This window comes from Bos indicus x Bos taurus, chromosome 13 (genome assembly GCF_003369695.1).
Source record: "Bos indicus x Bos taurus breed Angus x Brahman F1 hybrid chromosome 13, Bos_hybrid_MaternalHap_v2.0, whole genome shotgun sequence".
In the NCBI taxonomy this organism is placed as follows: Eukaryota; Metazoa; Chordata; class Mammalia; order Artiodactyla; family Bovidae; genus Bos; species Bos indicus x Bos taurus.
In genome coordinates this window covers 74,707,311-74,727,390 of record NC_040088.1, presented here as the reverse complement: position 1 = coordinate 74,727,390, position 20,080 = coordinate 74,707,311, and the positions used below count along the sequence as shown (strand labels likewise).

The 20,080-nt window shown below is 38.8% G+C and overlaps 1 protein-coding gene across 3 annotated transcripts in view; it reads left to right on the top strand.

Moving 5' to 3' along the window:
- Positions 1-20,080, top strand: part of MACROD2 (MACRO domain containing 2) — a 2,312,183-nt gene that overhangs the window by 1,306,585 nt on the left and 985,518 nt on the right. For all 3 annotated transcript variants that reach the window (XM_027560273.1, XM_027560275.1, XM_027560274.1), the window contains exon 6: positions 19,946-20,067. In XM_027560273.1, coding sequence (XP_027416074.1) covers positions 19,946-20,067 — 122 coding nt within the window. The remainder of the gene's footprint in view (positions 1-19,945; positions 20,068-20,080) is intronic.

Here is a 20,080-nt window from a genome sequence, read left to right as displayed (position 1 = left end):
TCCCTCCCCATACCATCCCTCTGGGTCATCCCAGTGCACCAGCCCCAAGCATCCTGTATCATGCATTGAACCTGGACTGGTGATTCATTTCATATATGATATTATACATGTTTCTATGCCATTCTCCCAAATCATCCCACCCTCTCCCTCTCCCACAGAGTCCAAAAGACTGTTCTACACATCTGTGTCTCTTTTGCTGTCTCACATACAGGGTTGTCGTTACCATCTTTCTAAATTCCATATATATGCGTTAGTATACTGTATTGGTGTTTTTCTTTCTGGCTTACTTCACTCTGTATAATAGGCTCCAGTTTCATCCACCTCATTGGAACTGATTCAAATGTATTCTTTTTAATGGCTGAGTAATACTCCATTGTGTATATGTACCACAGCTTTCTTATCCATTCATAGATACAGTTTTTATTTCTGTCTTTGCTGCTTTCAAGACTGTCTTTTTGTCTTTAGGTTTCAGAAGTTTGATTCATGTTGTGTCTTAGCATGAATTCCTTTAAGTTTATCTGGTTTGGAATTCACAGCACTTCTTGAATCCTTTGGTTGTATATTTTACTAAATTTGGAAATTTTTCAACCATTATTTTTTTAATACCTTTAAACTCTATCTTCTTTCTGTTCTCCTTCTAAGACTCCAAAGATACAAGGTTCCACGAGTCCCTCAGGCTCTGTTCATTTTTTAAAGTCTATTTTCTCTCTGCTGTTGAGACTGAGTAATTTCTGTTGTTCTGTCTTCAAGTTCACCAACTCTTTCCTCTCCTGTCCATTATGCTGTTGAGCCCAGTCATTGAGATTTTATTTACCTATTGTATTTTCCGGTTCTAAAGTTTCCATCGGGTCCTCGTTTATATCTTCTATTATCTCTTCTTGTTGCTGAGACTTTTTGTGTGTTAATTTATTTGAAGTATGTTCATCATTGTTTATTGAAGTATTTTTTATGATGGTTGCTTTAAAATCTCAGTTGTAAACTCTTAACATCTGTTATCTCTCTGTTGAGTCTACTGATCGTCTCTTCTACTTCAAGTTGAGATTTTTCCTGGTTCTTGATATAATGAGTAATTTTGCATTATATCCTTTATGATGTGAGGCTCTGGATCTTATCTGTCTTAGGAGGCCTCTTCTGATATCTCAACAGGGTAGGGTAGCTGCTGCCTCATTCCTGCCAGCTGAAGGTGAAGGTCCAGGTTCCCTTCTCAGCTTCTTTTGACACCCTAGGGAGGGAGAGGTACCTTGTTTCTGCTGAACAGAGTTGGGATTTTAGGATCCCTAATATGCCTCATGTGACAACACCTTGCTGGGAAAGGAGGACCCCCTTGTTACTGCCCCCAGTTATCCTCCACTGACACAGTGAAGGGCCCACAGAATTGTAGTGAAAGCTCCAGGTCTCCTCATTGTATCCTCTGACACCATCCCAGGGCAAGTGGGGGTGAAAGTCCAGGATACCCATATGATTTCTACCAATATTATGTGGGGAAGGGTTTTGTTACCACCATTCAGGGATGAAAGCTGGCTTCCTGCTCACCATCCTCTGATACCACTTGGATGGGGAGCACCTCATGATAGCTGGGCAAGGGTGGGAATCAAGGCTCTTGACCTGGCCTTGGCTAAAAGGGACAGGATGGAGCTCTGGTTTTGTGGGGAGTAGGACAACCTTTCTATCTTGCTAAGTTGGCCTTTCCTGCTTTTCTGGATGGAAAAAGCAGACCATTCTTTGGACTTCTTAAATCTCCCCTTTTTGGCAATTCTGAGTTCCTGGCTCCTCCAGCACCCAACAGGATATATGAAGCAAAAAGAAAACCCAGTAAATACCACCATGTCAGGCCCCAATGTCTGCCTCCTTCTCCCCACCTTTCAGAGTCTTCTCTTTGATTTATGTACAATTCCCAAGTTTTTAGGCTACACTTAACAAGAGGTTTCCCAGGTGGTGCTCAGGTAAAGAAACTGTCTGCCAGCGCAGGAGACATAAGAGACCTGGGTTTGATCCCTGGGTTGGGAAGCTCCTGTGGAGGAGGGTATGAGAACCCACTCCAGTATTCTTGCCTGGAGCATCCCATGGACAGAGGAGCCTGGTGGGTTACAGTCCACGAGATCACAAAGAGCCGGACGCAACTGAAGCGGCTTAGCAGAACAGAACAGGAGGAATAGGGTGAAGTTCATTTGCTCAGTTTTCACCCAGAACTGGATCATCTTTCTAGTACTAGGTCTTAGTGAATACCAAAAGTATGGAAAGATTAAAATAGTCTTAGACTTAGAACAGTGGTTGCCACATGGTGAGAATTTGATGAGGAATAGCTGTCATTTTCTTTGTACAATCTGAATGTTTCTGAAAGTCCAGTCTCCTCTTTTCATAGGACAGACTATACGCAGACTTAGAGAAGAGGCGGGGAGGGAAATTTATCTAAACTCCTCATTTCTTAAGACACATCGCAGGGTTATATATTCTGGTCTGTGCATGAGACTGACTATATGTATAAACACATATGAAAACTTCTGACTTTTATGTATTGACAAAAGCAAACAAACCCAAGACTAAAACCTACAGATTCTAAAAATCTTTCTGGAAGAGTATGGGAAGGGTTCGTCTTAAGTTCCTAAGAAGATGGTAACTTTCATCTACAAGTGTTCGACCTGAAGTCTTCTCATAAAAAAGATGGTTCTCTGTAGGGTTTATTTGTAAAACAAACATTATACTTTGTATGATGGGTCCATATACGGCCCTGTGATTGTATAACATGATGACATCTAAAGACTTTAGATCTCCTGATGGAGAACTGAATGTTTGTGATACCAAGCAGAGTTTATCTCCCTCTGCTTATTACTTGTGACCCTCACACTCATTTTATGTGCTAAACAATTAACTAGTTTGCAATGAAATATTCAGGCAGGCTTTTTGAAAAATGGAAGTGGCTCTCGGTCCTCAGATTCATGGGAAGTTCTGCATGGCAAATAGCTCTCCTAATCTGTGTGTTGACAATTGTTGGTAGGAGATGAAATCACAGAGGGTCTATCCTATGGGATTCTAATTGAAAAGTTCAACCTGAGCCTGCTGAGTTATAAGCACCCCTACAGGCAGATTTCATGGGGTGACAAACTTCGTTTTCTGAGTCTTATTTTAGAGTATTGCTTTTAATGTTTTTTTCATATTCTAGACATAGTTAATATTAATTAATTGGCCATTTCAGGTATCTGTGCAGCCTTTTTCAAAATATGTGTCACCTACCCTATGCCTGGATTTCTTGGCATGTTCCCACGCTATTTCTGTTTCTTTTCTTCTGAGTTTCTTTTTTTAAAGTTTATAATTCAGCGATTTTGGTATATTTATGGAGTTTCAGAGCCATCACCATTACTATCTAATTTCAGAATATTTTCATCACCTTACAAAGAAACCCTGTGCTCATTAGTTGCTCTCCATCCCCCACTCCACTTTCATCTTTGGCAGCTTGGATATTTTCCTATGAATGGAATCATAAAATGCATGGCCTGCTGTGACTGGCATCTTTCACTTAGTATAATGTTTTCAATATCCAGTGAAGTAGCAGATATCGGTATTTCATTCCTTTTTATGGCTGAATAGTATTTCATTCTTTAGGTATACATTTGGTTGCTCATTCATTAACTGATAAACATTTGTAGTGTGCTTAGTCACTTCAGGCATGTCTGACTTTTTGCAACCCTATGGACTGTAGCATGCCAGGCTCCTCTGTCAGTGGGATTTTCCTGGCAAGTATACTGGAGTGGGTTTCCAGTATACTGGAAACCATTTCCTCCTCCAGGGCATCCTCCCAGCCCAGGGATCAAACCTGTGTCTCCTGTGTCTCCTGCATTACAGGTGAATTCTTCACCTGCTGAGCCATTGGAGAAGCCCTCATTTATAATGGAGCTGTTATAAAAAATACTGCTATGAACATTTCTTTACAAGTTTTTGTGTGGACATGCCTTCTCAGCTGTTTTGGAAAGATACCTAGGAGTGGAGTGACTGGGTTATATGGTAAATCTATTTCTAACATTTTGAGGGATCATCTGCTTTCTAAAGAGACATTTACATTCCCACTACCAGTGTATGATGATTCTAATTTGTCCACATACTCACTAATACTTCTTGTTGTCTGGCTCGATTATAACCATCCTAGTAGGTATGAAGTTGTATCTCATTATGGTATTGATTTGCATTCCCTTAATGACTAAGGATGATGAGGATCTTTTCATGTATTTATTGGCCATTTATATATCTTCTTGCCAACCACTTTCTTAATCCTTCCATGTACCCTCCCTTGAATTGATTTAAAGTCAAATTACTTATTTAGCTTTTCTTCTTCAGTTTGGCCAGCTTGTTCTTTGACTCACTTCAGAAACATGCTTTCTTTAAGCACTGTTTTCAGTTAGTGTGCATATACCTTGATCTTCTTATAATTTAAACAATTTCAATCAGTGTCTCTGTTATTAATGTTCTGTTGATATTTAATCCAAAATGAACTCTCTGTACCATAATATTTGTCCAAAATGCTCTTATCTTTGTAGCTGTTTGATATAATTTATGAGAACTGAAGTAGAGATTGAACAAGAAAACTTTTGTTTTGGGATTATTATTCAAAGTATAGATTGTCATTAGTGTGTGTGACAGATGGGCGTGGGCATGGCAGGTCAGGAAAGGCCATACAGGTTAATGGAACAAGATTGTTAACACAGTGTATAAGCCAAAAGTTCTAGCTAAAGGCACAGTGGTTGGGTCAATCCATTTGATAAAAATCAAGGTCAGAACCTCGGGTGGCAAGTCAAAACTTAAAGTAGCAAGACATGGGTGGAATTTTGGTTAAAGAACTACAGATTGCCATTATTGGTTTAGACTGATAATTGGTTCCTAGACCCATGTGTTTCCTCAGACAGCAACACCAGGGTCACGGAAACTCGTTAAAAATGCAAATTCTTGGTTCCCACCTCCACCTCATCCCAGATCTACTGAATCAGAGACTCTAGGAGTGTTACCCAGCAGCCTGGGTTGTAACAAGCCCTCCCAGATGCTTTTGATGTACTTCAAGTTTGAGAACCACTGTCCCAGATATCTAGGAGGTGCAAAATGGTGAGATACCTTGTTGACATAGCAAGTGCTTAGGATTAAATGAGAGTACCCAGCAAGGGCATGGCTGTAGCCAAAAGCAGTATCTACAGGGAGATCTTCTTGGCAAACAAGTGCCTTCAGAGTCCTCTTCTTTTCAGTTGAGAATTCTAACATGGGCAGAGTTCACCCTGGATTGGAAAATTCTTGGGAAATCAAACCTGCAGAAGTGAAGGTGAGCCAAGGCCTTGGCATGGGAGGGGCTGGGGTATGTCCAGGGTGTGGGCTCTTCTGGTTCTAGGCCCTTTTCCTTGAGTGAAGGCATTCCAACAGGTTGGCAGGTGCATGCCATAAAGAATAATGAAGATTTCAGCAAAAGCCAGTGGTTTGTGAGAGGCCCTACACACACCTCTGATGAGCCCACAGAGCTTTCACTGGAATCATACAATAAAGCCAGATTTATTAGAAGCTACAAATGAAATCAGCTGTGTCCTGGGAAGGCGATTATTCTTTACATCTCAAGAAAATTCCAAGGGACATTTTCCCTTTCAACAACAGGAAGAACCTTTTATTTCTCCTTTAACCTTTTATGTTCACTCCAGCTCCCAGGCCAGGACCAGATATGGCTCCTCTGGCCATGTCCAGAATAGCAATGACTTGAAGGAGATCAGTCCTGGGTGTTCTTTGCAAGGACTGATGCTAAAGCTGAAACTCCAATACTTTGGCCACCTCATGCGAAGAGTTGACTCATTGGAAAATACTCTGATGCTGGGAGGGATTGGGGGCAGGAGGAGAAGGGGACGACAGAGGATGAGATGGCTGGATGGCATCAGCGACTCGATGGACATGAGTTTGAGTGAACTCCGGGAGTTGGTGATGGACAGGGAGGCCTGGTGTGCTGGTATGCTGCAATTCATGGGGTCACAAAGAGTCAGACACGACTGAGCGACTGAACTGAACTGAACTGAGCCCTTTAGATGAATGCCATCATTTGTTTCCCGCAGGATTTGGCATTTCAGAGGCTTCTAGAACCCCAGTGTGGACTCCGAAGGGATTCCAGGGATTCCTACCCCGCGGGTGGATTCTTAAGCCCCTAGTGTATATTTGAAAGGGGAAAGAGTTGTCTTCATGAAATTTTATAAATCAATTGCAGCTCTGGGTTATTTACGGCTATTTTTCTCTGTTTAAAGGGAAGATCAAAAGGCAAAGAAATAAAAGATATTTGGTTCTATCCTATGAAACCTTTTGTATTATTCCATCAATAAAATTGTCAATGATGATTCCATTAAAAAGTTTAAATTTGTTGTTCTTTAGGGTCTTTTTTAGACGGCAGTGTCTTACAGTGCATTTACTGTAGTAGAGAGAACTAAGACATTAGTCTTTGGGGATGAAATAAGCAGTAACACTGTTAAAAATCCTATTAGAACGTTGTTGGAACATGTTGTCTTCTGTGTATTCAAAATGTTGTACAGAAAGGATGCTTTAGAAAATAATTTAGCTGCTTCATGTGTTTCCGTTTTAAATATCTCTGGACTGCAAAGTGTGTAATGCATATAGATCTACTGGTTAGGGTAAAAATAAATATCCCATTTTAGTTTAACAAGTGTAAATAGGATTTGTAATTAATGCAAAATGATTAGGTATCTAAGAACAACTCTTCATATTTGACTATTCTCTTCTGGTAAACATATAATCTGTTTTTATTTAAAATGTATAATATTTATAAAAGATGGGGTCTAAAGTAGGTCTGACTTGGAATAGTGTTGTAATCAATTCTAAGAGAACCCGTGTACACCCGTGATGGATTCATGTTGATGTATGGCAAAACCAATACAATATTGTAAAATAATTAGCCTGTAATTAAAATAAATAAGTTTAAATTTAAAAAAATATAAATAAAAGAAGCACTGTGAAATAGCTAGAATGATGTGGATAGATATGTTTTGAGTCATGAAAACACTGAATATTTTTCCTCCTTTTTTTCCTGTGTGTGTGTGTGTGTGTGTATGTATTTTCAATTTGGAAGCATATGCTGCTTTATCATGTTGGGAAAATAAAATCATACCTTTTATCATTTAAAAAAAAGCTGTGAGCATCTTAGCAATTTCTGTAATTCTGTTGTTAGCTACCTAAGAAGTATATCTCTTATTAAAATGTCTGTTTATGTAAGTCAGTCAGCAATTAGAGCATTACAAATATCTTTTTATCTTATTTGAGGTGCCCTGACAGGGATTACTTATTTGCATTAGAAATAAAAATGTGATGAAAATATATATAATTTGTATGGTCCAGGCTTCCCTGGTGGCTCAGCACTGAAGAATCCACCTGCTAATGCAGGAGACGCAAGGGATGCAGGTTCCATCCCTTGGTTGGGAAGATCCCCTGGAGAAGGAAATGGCAGCCCACTCCAGTATTCTTGCTGAGAAATCCCATGGGCAGAGGAGGCTGGCAGGCTATGGTCCATGGGGTCACAAAGAATCAGACATGACTGAGCAACTGACACTTTCACTTTTTAGAAATATCACAAAAAAACATGAAGGCATACATTAAGTGAATTCAGATCCATTAAGAGCTAGCTATAAGAGTCTTAGCCTGGACAGCAACAGGGTTTATAGCCAGTAAATGAGTTGGTAGATAAAAGAACTATATGTAAGGCATGTAGTATTTAAAAAAAGAAGTACTAACAAGAGAAATAAAAATTCCTGGAAGTTAAAACAAGAACAGAAGTTTTCAAATGAAGAAATGCATAATGGAAAGGAAACAGCTGACAATTAACTCATTGATCCAAAGAATAGGTCAAGGAAATAGTCTAAAATGTGCAGCAGATTAAATATTTGAAAGTTAGAACAATTGAGATTTACTCTCAGACATATGCAACCCATCTATTAAGACTTATAGAACAAATGGAGAAAAGGAAAGAATAGTAATGACTTCATAACTAAGATGGAAAAAAGAATTCCTGTCCTAAAAGAACCTAGACAGAATTCAGAATTCTGGGTATAAATTGGAAGTTCACAGAACTTCTGGAGGGAAAAAGAAATCCAGCTTACTTATGGAGGTGTAAAAATCAAACTGGCTTTTTCTCATGGTAGAAGTAAATGAAGCAAAATTGTCAAAATTCTGAGAGAAAAATTAATTTGAACCTAGGGTCATAGATACTAGAAAACTAACATTCAGAAATGAGAACAAACTAAAAGCTTTTGAAAAATCCAGTGACTTAGAAAATTCTTAGCTACAGATAATCTCTGAAAGAATTATTCAAATATTTGGGGGGAAAGAAAGAGTTTAAGAAAGAGAAAACCAGGAGTCCAAGAAATAGTAGAAGCAAAGAAGCCAGTAAAGTACAAATTCTGACATAATCAGTTTCTAAGAATAGTTAGGAATTTTGAGAGTGTAATGGTGAAATATTGATTAAATATGAAAGAGCTTATTGTTCTGCTATTTATATACACTGGGAATACATTTAACTGTAAGTATTAATAATAATCAGTGAAGTTGGAGTTCTCCTACAACATTCCAGGTACTACGCTGGATGCTTTCACATATAATAGCTAATTTATTCCCCATTATTAAGTTGAAAAGTAAATATTTTTCTGTTTCTATAGAGAAGAGAGGAAAACTAATTTGACCAAGTTTGCCTAGTCAGTGAGTGGGATTTCCCATTGGGATATGAAGACTTGTTTTCTCATTCTTTCTTCATATCATCCTATCCGGTTATAACTATGTGATGGTCACATTCTAGTGATCATCCTTTTCTGAGGTCTTTAAAGACTTCTTTACAATACTCTCCTACTCATAATAAACTACTCATCCTTCCACTCCACTTACTTCTCTCACCAGAGCACCTCTTCAGTCATATTATCATATCATCTTGCGCTTGAACCCATTTTCAAATAAAAATTGGAATGTTTATTCATTGGCCTACACAATAGTATATTACTAGAGAATCAAGCACCAGATATTATTTATTCACTTACAGGTATTTCTTTCTTTTGAAATCTGGCATTCATTACTTAATTATCAGAGCTCCCAGGCAGACACTTCATTGTTAGCATCTGAATCACTATGAAAAGGTATCTTGGTTTTCTTAGAGTGGTTTTACATTAATGGCTTCCACTAAATAATCTTGCAGAAGCACTTGTTTTGACCTCTTTGAATCTTACCCTCACAATGAATTACGCTGGAAAGGCTCAGTGATATATTCTGTTCCCTTGAGTGATTCTATGTCAGACCCAAAATAGGCAGGGAAGGAGGGGAAAAATGTACTTTGAGAGAGGAAAATTAGTTGCCTTCAACTGTACACATTTTGTTTCTCTTACTCATCCTCTCTTATCCTTGTCCCCTTTCTGCATTTTATTTTTATGTTAAGGATGGATTTCTAGAAGACTTACAAACACTACAATAATTTGGGTCTCAATTACTCTTCTGATTTTGCCATTCCTATCGTCCCCTCAGTCACCCAGAGTGAAGTTACTTAGGATGAATTTCAACTCTTTCTCTCGTTTCTCCCATCCACATTGAAACCATCATCAAAATTGGCCAGAACCTTTAAGTTTCTTGAATTGTCTGTCCCTTTCTCATTCCTTCCAATCTGGCTTAATGTTAGCTGGTTTCCTTCCCTTCCGTAGCTTCCAACTCATTCTATGATGAAGGAAGTACGAGGAAGGAAACCGTGGTCACGACTTCTCTTGGGAATGCACGATCCTAAAGGACCCCTCTCCACTTTATCCTGGGTTGTCTTGGAGAATTTGTGTTTAAAAAGCTGAGTCTGCCATTTAATTCTCTGCTAAAATCAGTTGAAAGTCATCTTAGACTTCTTGAGTCCTTGCAAGCTGCTTATTTAACAAGAGCTTTTTTATTCAAAAGATGTTGGCAAGTAGAGATGATCTGATCACTATCTCACAGAAGTGGAAAGAGAAATTAGGTTCTAAGATTGAGATACTTTAGACCCAAAAGACAGTTTTGCATTCAGTTAAAATTATTCTTTTGAGCTTCCTAGATGGCACTAGTGGTAAAGAACCTGCCTGCCAATGCAGGAGACTTAAGAGACTCAGATTTGATCGCTGGGTTGGAAGATCCTCTGGAGGAGGATATGGCAACCCTCCCCAGTCTTCTTGCCGGGAGACTCCCATGGACAGAGGAACCTGGCAGGCTACAGTCCATAGCGTCACATGGTGCTGGCATGACCGAACAGCTTAACACACACATATGCAAGATTACTCTTTTAAAATCCCTTAACTCATACAAAAGTTGAAGCAGAGAAGTATCATTTCTTAACAAGTCCAGTACATATAGTTTTCCCCTATAGAACTGAAAGAGATCACTGCTTCTTCAAACTTCAGAACCAGGTACAGTAGTTAATGGTGTCAATTTTCCATAGAAGTGGCGTTATTTATATTTAGTTACTACATCTGCATAGCAACAAACTCTAGTGTAGCAATTCTCAAAGTGTGGTTTAAGGATACCTCTTTCAGGGGATTTGTGAGGTCAGTTCCATGTGCATAATAATATTCAGAAATTGTTTGCATTTTCCCTCTCTTTGTCTCTTGAGTGTGCAGTGCAGTTTTCCAGAAGTTAGCTGACATGTGATAGCATCATTTTCCTGATAGTTTACCGTAAATGTCCTTTTGTTTTCTTGTGTGATATATGGTGGTGGTGGTTTAGTCACTAAGTCATGCCTGACTCTTTCGACCCCATGGACGATAGCCTGCCATGCTCCTTGGTCCATGGGATTTTCCAGGCAAGAATACTTGTATTAGGTTGCCATTTGCTTCTCCAGGGGATCTTCCCAAATCAGGGATTGAACCTGCATCTCCTGCATTGCAGGCAGATTCTTTACCAACTGAGTCACCAGGGAAGCCCCGTATGATAGATATGACCCACCAAAACAAAAGTTCTCACAGGTGCTCAGTTATTTTTAAGACTTTATAGAGTCCTGAAACCAAAAAGTTTGAAAACTGATTCTATTATGCACAAAGCACCAATCATATCTGAGAAGTGGGTGACATTCCTGGGGTCCAGCAATGTAACTTCATGTTCATATGAGAGCAGACACTCATTATGGAAATGTTTCATGAAATTGCCCTTACTATTTAAACATTTGTCATTTTCACTGCTGCTAACCCCTTGTTCATATCACTGAATTTGTATAAGGGAACTCGTGAAAAATGCAACTTCTCTGTATACAGATTTCCATGTATTCTTTCTTTTAGAATCAATGTGTTTCTTTTTTTTTTTTTGATAGGCAAAAAGTAGATAGGATGCTTGTGAGGGACACAAGTGGGGAGTTGAGGGGTCTGTCTAGAATCGATGTTAATCTCTTAAAATGTTCTGTCCTCAGTTGTCTTTTCTAAATACAAACGTTCCTCTATATAATTAGATGTGGAACCTTGTGGATGAGTAGACCATGAAAGTGCAACCCAAAAGAGAGCACAATTATCAAGGTATGGAGTAGCTGTAGCCCAGCACTGTCTTATGAATGGACTGAGCTCTGGGAGCAGTTTGGTTTATTTTGATGGAAAGGTGTGTTTATTATACCCAAATGTCACTTTTTAAAGAAATGTAAAAAGTGATCCCATTAAGTTTTTGAGAAGACATGTAGAGAGTCTGTAATTTTCCATTTTGTGATTTGAGAGCCAAAACCAATCTCTAGAACAAAGCCAATTTATTCTAAAATGAACCATATGCAGATGAGGGAAGTGACATGTTTTTAAAATGCATTTATTTAATTATCTCTTGCAGAAAAAGGCAAAAAAAAAAATCACTACACATTTTTTCTTGTTGGAAGTCTTTGGGAAGAATCTTTTAGCTTTTATTAAAAAGTGTGATGGTGTTAGAGTTGTTTTTTTTTTTTGTCTGTAGTCCAGTTATTAGGAAATCTTTGATGACGCTTTGCTGAGTCGTTCTGTGAAGAAACAGATTCTCAGCTCTATAAAAATTAGTGTTGAATGATCTGAACCAGTCGAACTACATTCCACTGCTTGCTCAGTCCAGACTGTCCATGTCACCTCATTGTTTCCTCTAATCCAGTGTATCATCTCTGGTTAGATTGATTACATTGGGCCAACTTTTATTGAACCACTCACAAATTCACTAATTATCTATTAGGCAATGGTTCCCATAGCATTCTTGGCTTTGTGGGAGACTCAGGCATAGATGGGTCATGTCTTCTCCAGTGGAAGCAGAGTTTATATGTGAAGCCAGGAAACACAGGATCATAGCATCCGAGTTAGAAGGACTCGATGCATATGTAGTCATGTTTGATTGCCTCTGATGACAGGAAATCACCTGCCTCCTATGGCAGAATGCTTGCTGTGTTACTGAAGAGCTCTGACTGATGGAATCTTCTTAGTCATGTGTACAGAAATGTTCATGTTAAAAGTCAAGTAAATGGTCAAACATAAATGATATTGGAGACCAAAAGAGGAGAAATGAGTTCAATTTAGTTCAAAGAAGGTCAGGTTTTGTTTTTTTGTTTTTTTTTTTTTAGTTTCATGGGATGGGAAGGATTTTGAGAGGCAAAGTGGAGGGGCTTTCTCAATACCAGGAAAGATGTGGAGTCAGAAAAAGCTCACAAGCTGTTTGTTGTGAGTGCGTAGAGCAGTTGCCTTATGTACCTGGCACTTCATGAATTTATTCATTGAATAAAGGATAGAATTAATGACTGAGGGAATGACGGCAAAAAATCTTTCTTGTCCAGACGTGGGGTGGCAAGGGAGCTGAAAAGGAAGGTTGGTGACAAGCAAGCAAGTTGACTCCTCTGGCACTTGAGTCCCAGCCCAGATTCTGCATGTGTGGAGACATCCTTGCAGTGGGGACTGACATTCATTTATTGTTACTGACTACATAGGATTTTTAAAGCCCACTTTCCCTTTGCGTCTTAATAAAGTACTGGTTTTACATTTCTCTGAAAAAGCTGCAAGTGGCTGCCTATCCCTTGAACTGGAACAAAGGCCTTATTATTATTTTCCTTGAAAAACTCGTATTGTCTATGTCGGCTTACCTCCTCTCAACCCCTGCTATTCAAACATTACAAATGCCATGTATTTGACTCACTTCCTTCTAGGATGTGCTCTCTTTTGGTTCATTCTAAAATGATGGTGGAAATGTTGGAATTTTGCAGAAAATTCAGCTTCCCACAGTCTCTCTGAGACCTCTCTCTGTTGGAAATATGCCCACAGTATCCTGTGGAATCTCAAAGATCCTATAAATGGCTGACCATAGGATATCTGTTTTATAGAAATGCAATCTATATTATTGCAAATAGACCCTTATGGGTAGGTGTCTGGTTGAAAGAGGACACAGTCCCATTAGGACTGACCTAAAATAAATCTTTGGCAGAAGAAGGAGAGCTGGTAACAAATTGCAAATGGGCTTTGCCCCTTCTTTCTTCTTCTTTTTAATCTGAAGGATAACATTTTTGGTAGAAAATGCTCAATTACTATTTTAAGACTTGATCCTCACAATTTAAGCTTAAAACTTCACAACTGTGAAGTCAGTGAAGCACAAACATTGTCAATACAAGATGCCCCAAACAATGCTATCTTATTTCCACGTAAAAATGGGATTCAAGCCTGAAAATGAATTGAGTGTACTAGTTCAAGTTTTGACAGTGTATTCTGTGTGTCCGTATCAGCTGTAAAGTGCAAATGGTGTTTAGCTACTGTATATTTAATCCTAGACACAGAGATCTAAGAAGGCTCAGAGAAGTAAACTAGAAGTCCTTTGTAACTAAGAACATTGAAGGGGAAAACAAACAAAGACAACAAGCTCAACTCACAGACTCAAAGGAAAATAGACTAGAAAATAACATTGTAAGTGCTAGTTTATCCCAAACCCATGCACAGAGCTGTATGACTAGTCTTTCTGAGCATGGAAAGAAATCAAACATGTACCTGAAGAAATGAGTACGAGAATAATCCAAACTTGGAAATGTGCTGAAGCTGAAACACAATCTCACTGATGTCTGCTGTAGGTTGAAAAGGAACATCTTATGGACAATTGATTGTTTCTTGAAATATAATAAAAACAAGCTTTGAAAATGTGGATATGAAAAACATTGACCTATATGGAAAGAAAAGGCAGCGTTTACTTTGTAATGCTATCAGGTTGTAATTCAATTTCCCGTTAACCGAACTTCAAGTATTCTGTTTTGGGTCATAGATTGGTGGTGCCTTTCATATAAATTGGCCAATAAGATTTGCAAATAATACTTTTAGTGCTTGGTTTTGTGGTTGTAGCTCTAGAAAAGAAAATCAATTTAATCCCATGCATTGGTTTTCTTCTTAAAATTCATGCAATTTGAATATGACTGACAGGGCATGGCATCATTATGCAGTCAGTTAGATGGACCGATTATGCTTATGAATACAAGAATGGAGTGAATGAAAGCAATGTGTAATTGATTCTACTTCTGGTCTGACTGTTCATTAACAGTTTGAATGTGGCACAGTTGCTTCTCAAATGGAAAACAATGAGAGCAACCTATATAGGTTCCCTCATTTGTTTCAAAATTCATTATGCTAATATTTTTTCACAGAATGTTTTTGTTGCATTTGTTTTATCAAGCAGAAGTCTGATCGAATCTTAGTAAATGATTCTACTGCTTTCAATATTTATTTGGCCTTCCACCTGCACATTTTTCAATTTACACATTTGGAAATGAAAGCAGGCTCCCTCCGGCATCCCCTTCAAAGCAGACCTTCCATCCTACCCTCCTTTTCTATAGACTTGAGACTAATTTCCCAGGGTAGAACAAGCTGGGGGAACACAAGGTGGTGGTTATAGCTTCAAAACAAAAGAGCTGATTTAGAGGCTGATTGATTTCAGAAATAGATGAGCAAAAACAGGCTCATTTGTCTTGCCACAGGTTATAGTCAGATAAAGCACGCAAGGGCCTGCCATCTCGTTTTCCATACCTCTTCCAGGAGTTGCGTTTGAAGTGCTGATGAAATGTGCAGATCACACCGTTTTCTTGACTTTCCTCAGTTGTGTAAGAAAGGGCTTCAAGTGCACAAAGGCTGCTCTTCCTTTCTGGAATGCAGAGCCAGACATTTCAGGGAAACAGCATTACTGTCATGGCTCACAGGGAGATATAATGCTGATTCTGTAACAGTAATCCCTGCCCTCTCATTTGCCTACAAGTTCCTGCCAGATTTTGAGACAGAGGAAAAAACAAAATTTGTGCAGGGCCAGGCAGTTCTATCTAGGAGCTACAGGTGTACTGTGAGCTCAAAATTGGATTGTATTTGCAATTAGTAAGCATATTAATTTCATATTCAATCTTCTTGTAGTTCTGATTTTTTAAAAAATTAAATCAGCAGTTGACTTATTAAAATAATACGTCTGAGAACTTCATACTGGAAATAGATTTCTTTTTTCTGATTCAAACTTACAAGATCTACTCTTTCAGCAACTTTCAAATATACAATATGGTATTATCAATGGCAGTCACCATACTGTGCATTATATTCCCAGAACTTGTTTATTTTATCACTGAAAGTTTGTACCTTTTGACCTCTTTCATCCACTTCATGCCTTCCTTTCTGTCCCCTGCCTCTAACAAGAACCAATCTGTTCTCTGTGTCTATGAGATTGCTGTTTGTTTGCTTTTTAAAAATTCTACATATAAGCGAGATAGTGCAGTATTTGTCTTCCTCTCTCTGATTTATTTTACTTAGCGTAATGTCCTCAAGTTCCATCCATATTCTCATGAATGGGAGAACTTTCTTCATTTTTATGGTTGAATAGTATTCCATTGTGTATGGAATATATATATATATATATACACATATATATATATACTATCCATTCATCCATCACTGGAAACTTCGATTATATCAATGAACTGCACCATGCTTAGTTGCTCAGTCATGTCTGACTCTTTGCAATCCCAAGAACTGTAGCCTACCAGGCTCCTCTGTCCATGGGGATTCTCTAGGCAAGAATACTGGAGTGGGCTGCTCTGCCTTCCTCCAGGGGATCTTCCAAACCCAGGTATCAAATCCAGGTCTCCTGCATTGCAGGCGGATTCTTTACCATCTGAGCATCAGGGAAGCCCAAGAATACTGGAGTGGGTAGCCTATCCCTTCTCCAGGAGATCTTCTCTACACAGGAATCAAACTGGGGTCTCCTGCATTGCAGGTGGATTCTTTACCAGTTGAGCTACCAGCTGGGCTGTTGTAAACAGTGCTGCAGTGAACACGGAGGGGCACATATCTATTGGGGATGTTTTCCTTTCCATTGAATAAATACCCAGAAGTATATTGTTGGATCACATGGTAATTCTGTTTTTAATTTTTTGAAGGACCCCCATACTGTTTTCATGAACACCTGCATGGAAATAATCATATCAGTTTTTCCTATGGTATCTTATTCATCTACCTCAAGACTTCGTATTTGATAAACCTGCTAACTCCAAAGAAAGCCCTGGGTGTCTGGGGAATCCTTCCTTGTGCCCATTTTAAAACATGTCCACAGTCCACTTGAAATGGGTGGAACTGTGACAGTTGTAAGCAATCAGGGTACAGTGATGATGACACTGTCAGTCCCAAGGCTGAGAGAAAAGATGACACAGCTTCCAGTTCCGGCATTTGGTGTTGAAGCCCTGCGCTGTCCCGTGAGCAATCTGACTGTTCTGAGGTTTCATCAGAAAACCCAAACCGGCCCCCATGGTGAGTCCCTGCTCAGCCTTAGCTGCTGCGTAACTATGACTTTTCCTGGGGCTCCATGCCTGCCAGACCCTCCAGCCGAGCCATTTCAGAATTGTTGATCCAAAAAAGTCATTAAAATAATCAAGTGGTGATTTTTGTTAAGAAAACATGTTTTTGTTTGAAGATTTTGTTAAGATAAAATGTGTTACCAAGTTTTAGGGTAGTTCCTTGCATAGTGATAGCCAATGAGAATTTGCATGTATACAGACTATGAGGCTAAAGGAATAGAATTCATGGTAAGCATGGAAAACTGTATATATACAAATGTACGCTATTGCCTTCAACAAACAGCTGTATTGAGAAAAGTTAATTCACAGTCATATTGCTTTTGTGACAATGTGTCTCCCTATATTGATCTGAGACTTTGGGCATAATTCCTTCTCCTATGGATCCACTGAGCAAGGGAAGAATGGATTAAATTTTCCGTATTGTCCTTTCCATCTCTAAAAATTCTTGACTACTGTCTAATATTCTTTGGTAACTGAGATACCCAAGATGTATCTTGTACTACATGTCCACTTATAAGATAGGTTGAACTCAGTTTGCATATTAAAATCATGGTAAAACTTTAAATATAGGTACAAGGGGCTTCCCCAATAGCTCAGTTGGTTAAGAATCCACCTGCAATGCAGGGTTTGATTCTGGGTCAGGAAGATCATTTGGAGAAGGGATAGGCTACCCACTCCAATACTCTTGGGCTTCCCTTGTGGCTTAGCTGGTAAAAAATCTGCCTGCAATGCAAAAGACCTGTGTTCGATCCCTGGGTTGGGAAGATCCCCTGGAGAAGGGAAAGGCTACCCACTCCAGTATTCTAGCCTGGAGAATTCCATGGACTGTATAGTCCATGGGGACAAAAAGAAGCAGACTCGACTGAGCGACTTTCACTTTAAACCCATATCTTACCTGCTTTGGGAAATCATGTTGCAATCATGTTACAATTCTTGTTATTACACAAAAAATCATTAGTGTGTGTGTGTGTGTGCACACGCGCGTGCATGCAAGCCTATGCTAAATACAACCTCAGTTCAGTTCAGTTCCGTTCAGTTGCTCAGTCGTGTCCGACTCTTTGCGACCCCATGAATCACAGCACACCAGGCCTCCCTGTCCATCACCAACTCCCAGAGTTCACTCAAACTCACGTCCATCGAGTCAGTGATGCCATCCAGCCATCTCATCCTCTGTCGTCCCCTTCTCCTCCTGCCCCCAATCCCTCCCAGCATCAGAGTCTTTTCCAATGAGTCACCTCTTCGCATGAGGTGGCCAAAGTACTGGAGTTTCAGCTTTAGCATCATTCCTTCCAAAGAAATCCCAGGGCTGATCTCCTTCAGAATGGACTGGTTGGATTTCCTTGCAGTCCAAGGGACTCTCAAGAGTCTTCTCCAACACCACAGTTCAAAAGCATCAATTCTTCGGTGCTCAGCCTTCTTCACAGTCCAACTCTCACATCCATACATGACCACAGGAAAAACCATAGCCTTGACTAGACGAACCTTTGTTGGCAAAGTAATGTCTCTGCTTTTGAATATGCTATCTAGGTTGGTCATAACTTTCCTTCCAAGGAGTAAGCGTCTTTAATCTAATATCCCTCTATTTTGTCTTTCTGAATCATAGCAGTTCTCACTTTAAAACCAGGTTTGTCTGAAATAAACATCTGCATGAACTCACTAATAAGGTTTCTGCCTATTTTGATCACAAGATATCATCGTCAGCATTATCTGAACAAGGATTTAAATACTGTTTAAAGCTGTTAAAAGTTGAAATCAACATTTGGGGATTTTCTCAACATCAAATAATACTCTTGACATTTAGCAGACAATCAACAAAAATTTTTGTCTTCCTGATTTCTCTTCCACTGTTTAAATTTCATATGCAGTTTAAAACCATTAACTATTCCATAGCTGTATTTTAGTAAAGTGTTCTTATTCTTTTTACTGTTTTTGAAATTGACTGGTACTAATTAGCCAAAGCAAGTAATTTCATTTCATTATAATATTCTAATGATAGAAGACTGAATTTATCTTTTTCATCAAAGTTGATCAGTTCTTGTTATTCACATCAATGGAATGAGTTGATAATCCAGATTAACAGATAAGACTGAGAAGCAGGAGTAATAAAGGCCTTTTCAAGTAATTTGGATTAAAATTTAGTTTTTTTCTTACTATCTTTATTGACTTAAAATGAGGACGGTTCTATTTCATTAAATTCCTAAATTTAAATGTTTATGTGTGCCAGAATGGCTGGTTTTATATGCAAAAGCAAAAACATTAAATATTGTATTTTAAATATAAATAGAGGTTGAGAGGTATACATTGATTTTTGAGATTTACTATAGTGAAAACTAGAAGTTAGGGAATTATTACGAACTAATATCCCCAGCATATCTTATGTGTGTGAGCATTGGTAGATTGCATTGTAAATTGCTATGGATATTTTAAAATGATTACTTTTAGGATTATTATTATTATATTTTTTGACTTTTTCAGAAACTTGCCCTTCTTTATAGTTTTTACAATGTCTGACACTATTATCTTGTATGCAAGGTGATATGTAACATTGGTTCTTCCTTCCTATGTCAATTCAGAATGCTTTGTAGGCAATTATTTCTGTTTATCTCATACTGAGGATTTGTCTTTTGCCAGTGTACTAATTGGAGAAGGCAATGGCACCCCACTCCAGTACTCTTGCCTGGAAAATCCCATGGACGGAGGAGCCTGTTAGGCCGCAGTCCATAGGGTAGCTAAGAGTCGGACATGACTGAGCGACTTCACTTTCACTTTTCACTTTCTTGCATTGGAGAAGGAAATGGCAACCCACTCCAGTGTTCTTGCCTGGAGAATCCCAGGGACGGGGGAGCGGCAGCAGCAGCAGCAGTGTACCAATTATTCACATCTTACATTATAATTTGTTATGCTTGGATCTGACCAATAACAATAGAACAATTTACTGGTAGGGGATTCCTTTACATAATTATCACCTTCCTGGAATATTGCCTACTTTAAAAAGCTATGGTATCTAAAATATTTTACCGGAGAAGCATTTGCATCATCAATATTTCTTAGCTTGCTTGTCTCTAAACTCCAGAACAAATACCTAAAATAAATAAAGCAACGGTTATGTGAAAAGCGAAAATTTCCCGTTTACCCTATTTTTCCTTCCTTTTGCATTTACAGATGTCATCCACACTGTGGGGCCAATCGCCAGAGGTCACCTTAACGGTTCCCACAAGGAAGACCTTGCCAAGTGCTATAGATCATCTCTGAAACTGGTGAAAGAAAATAACATCCGATCAGTTGTAAGTACTTTTA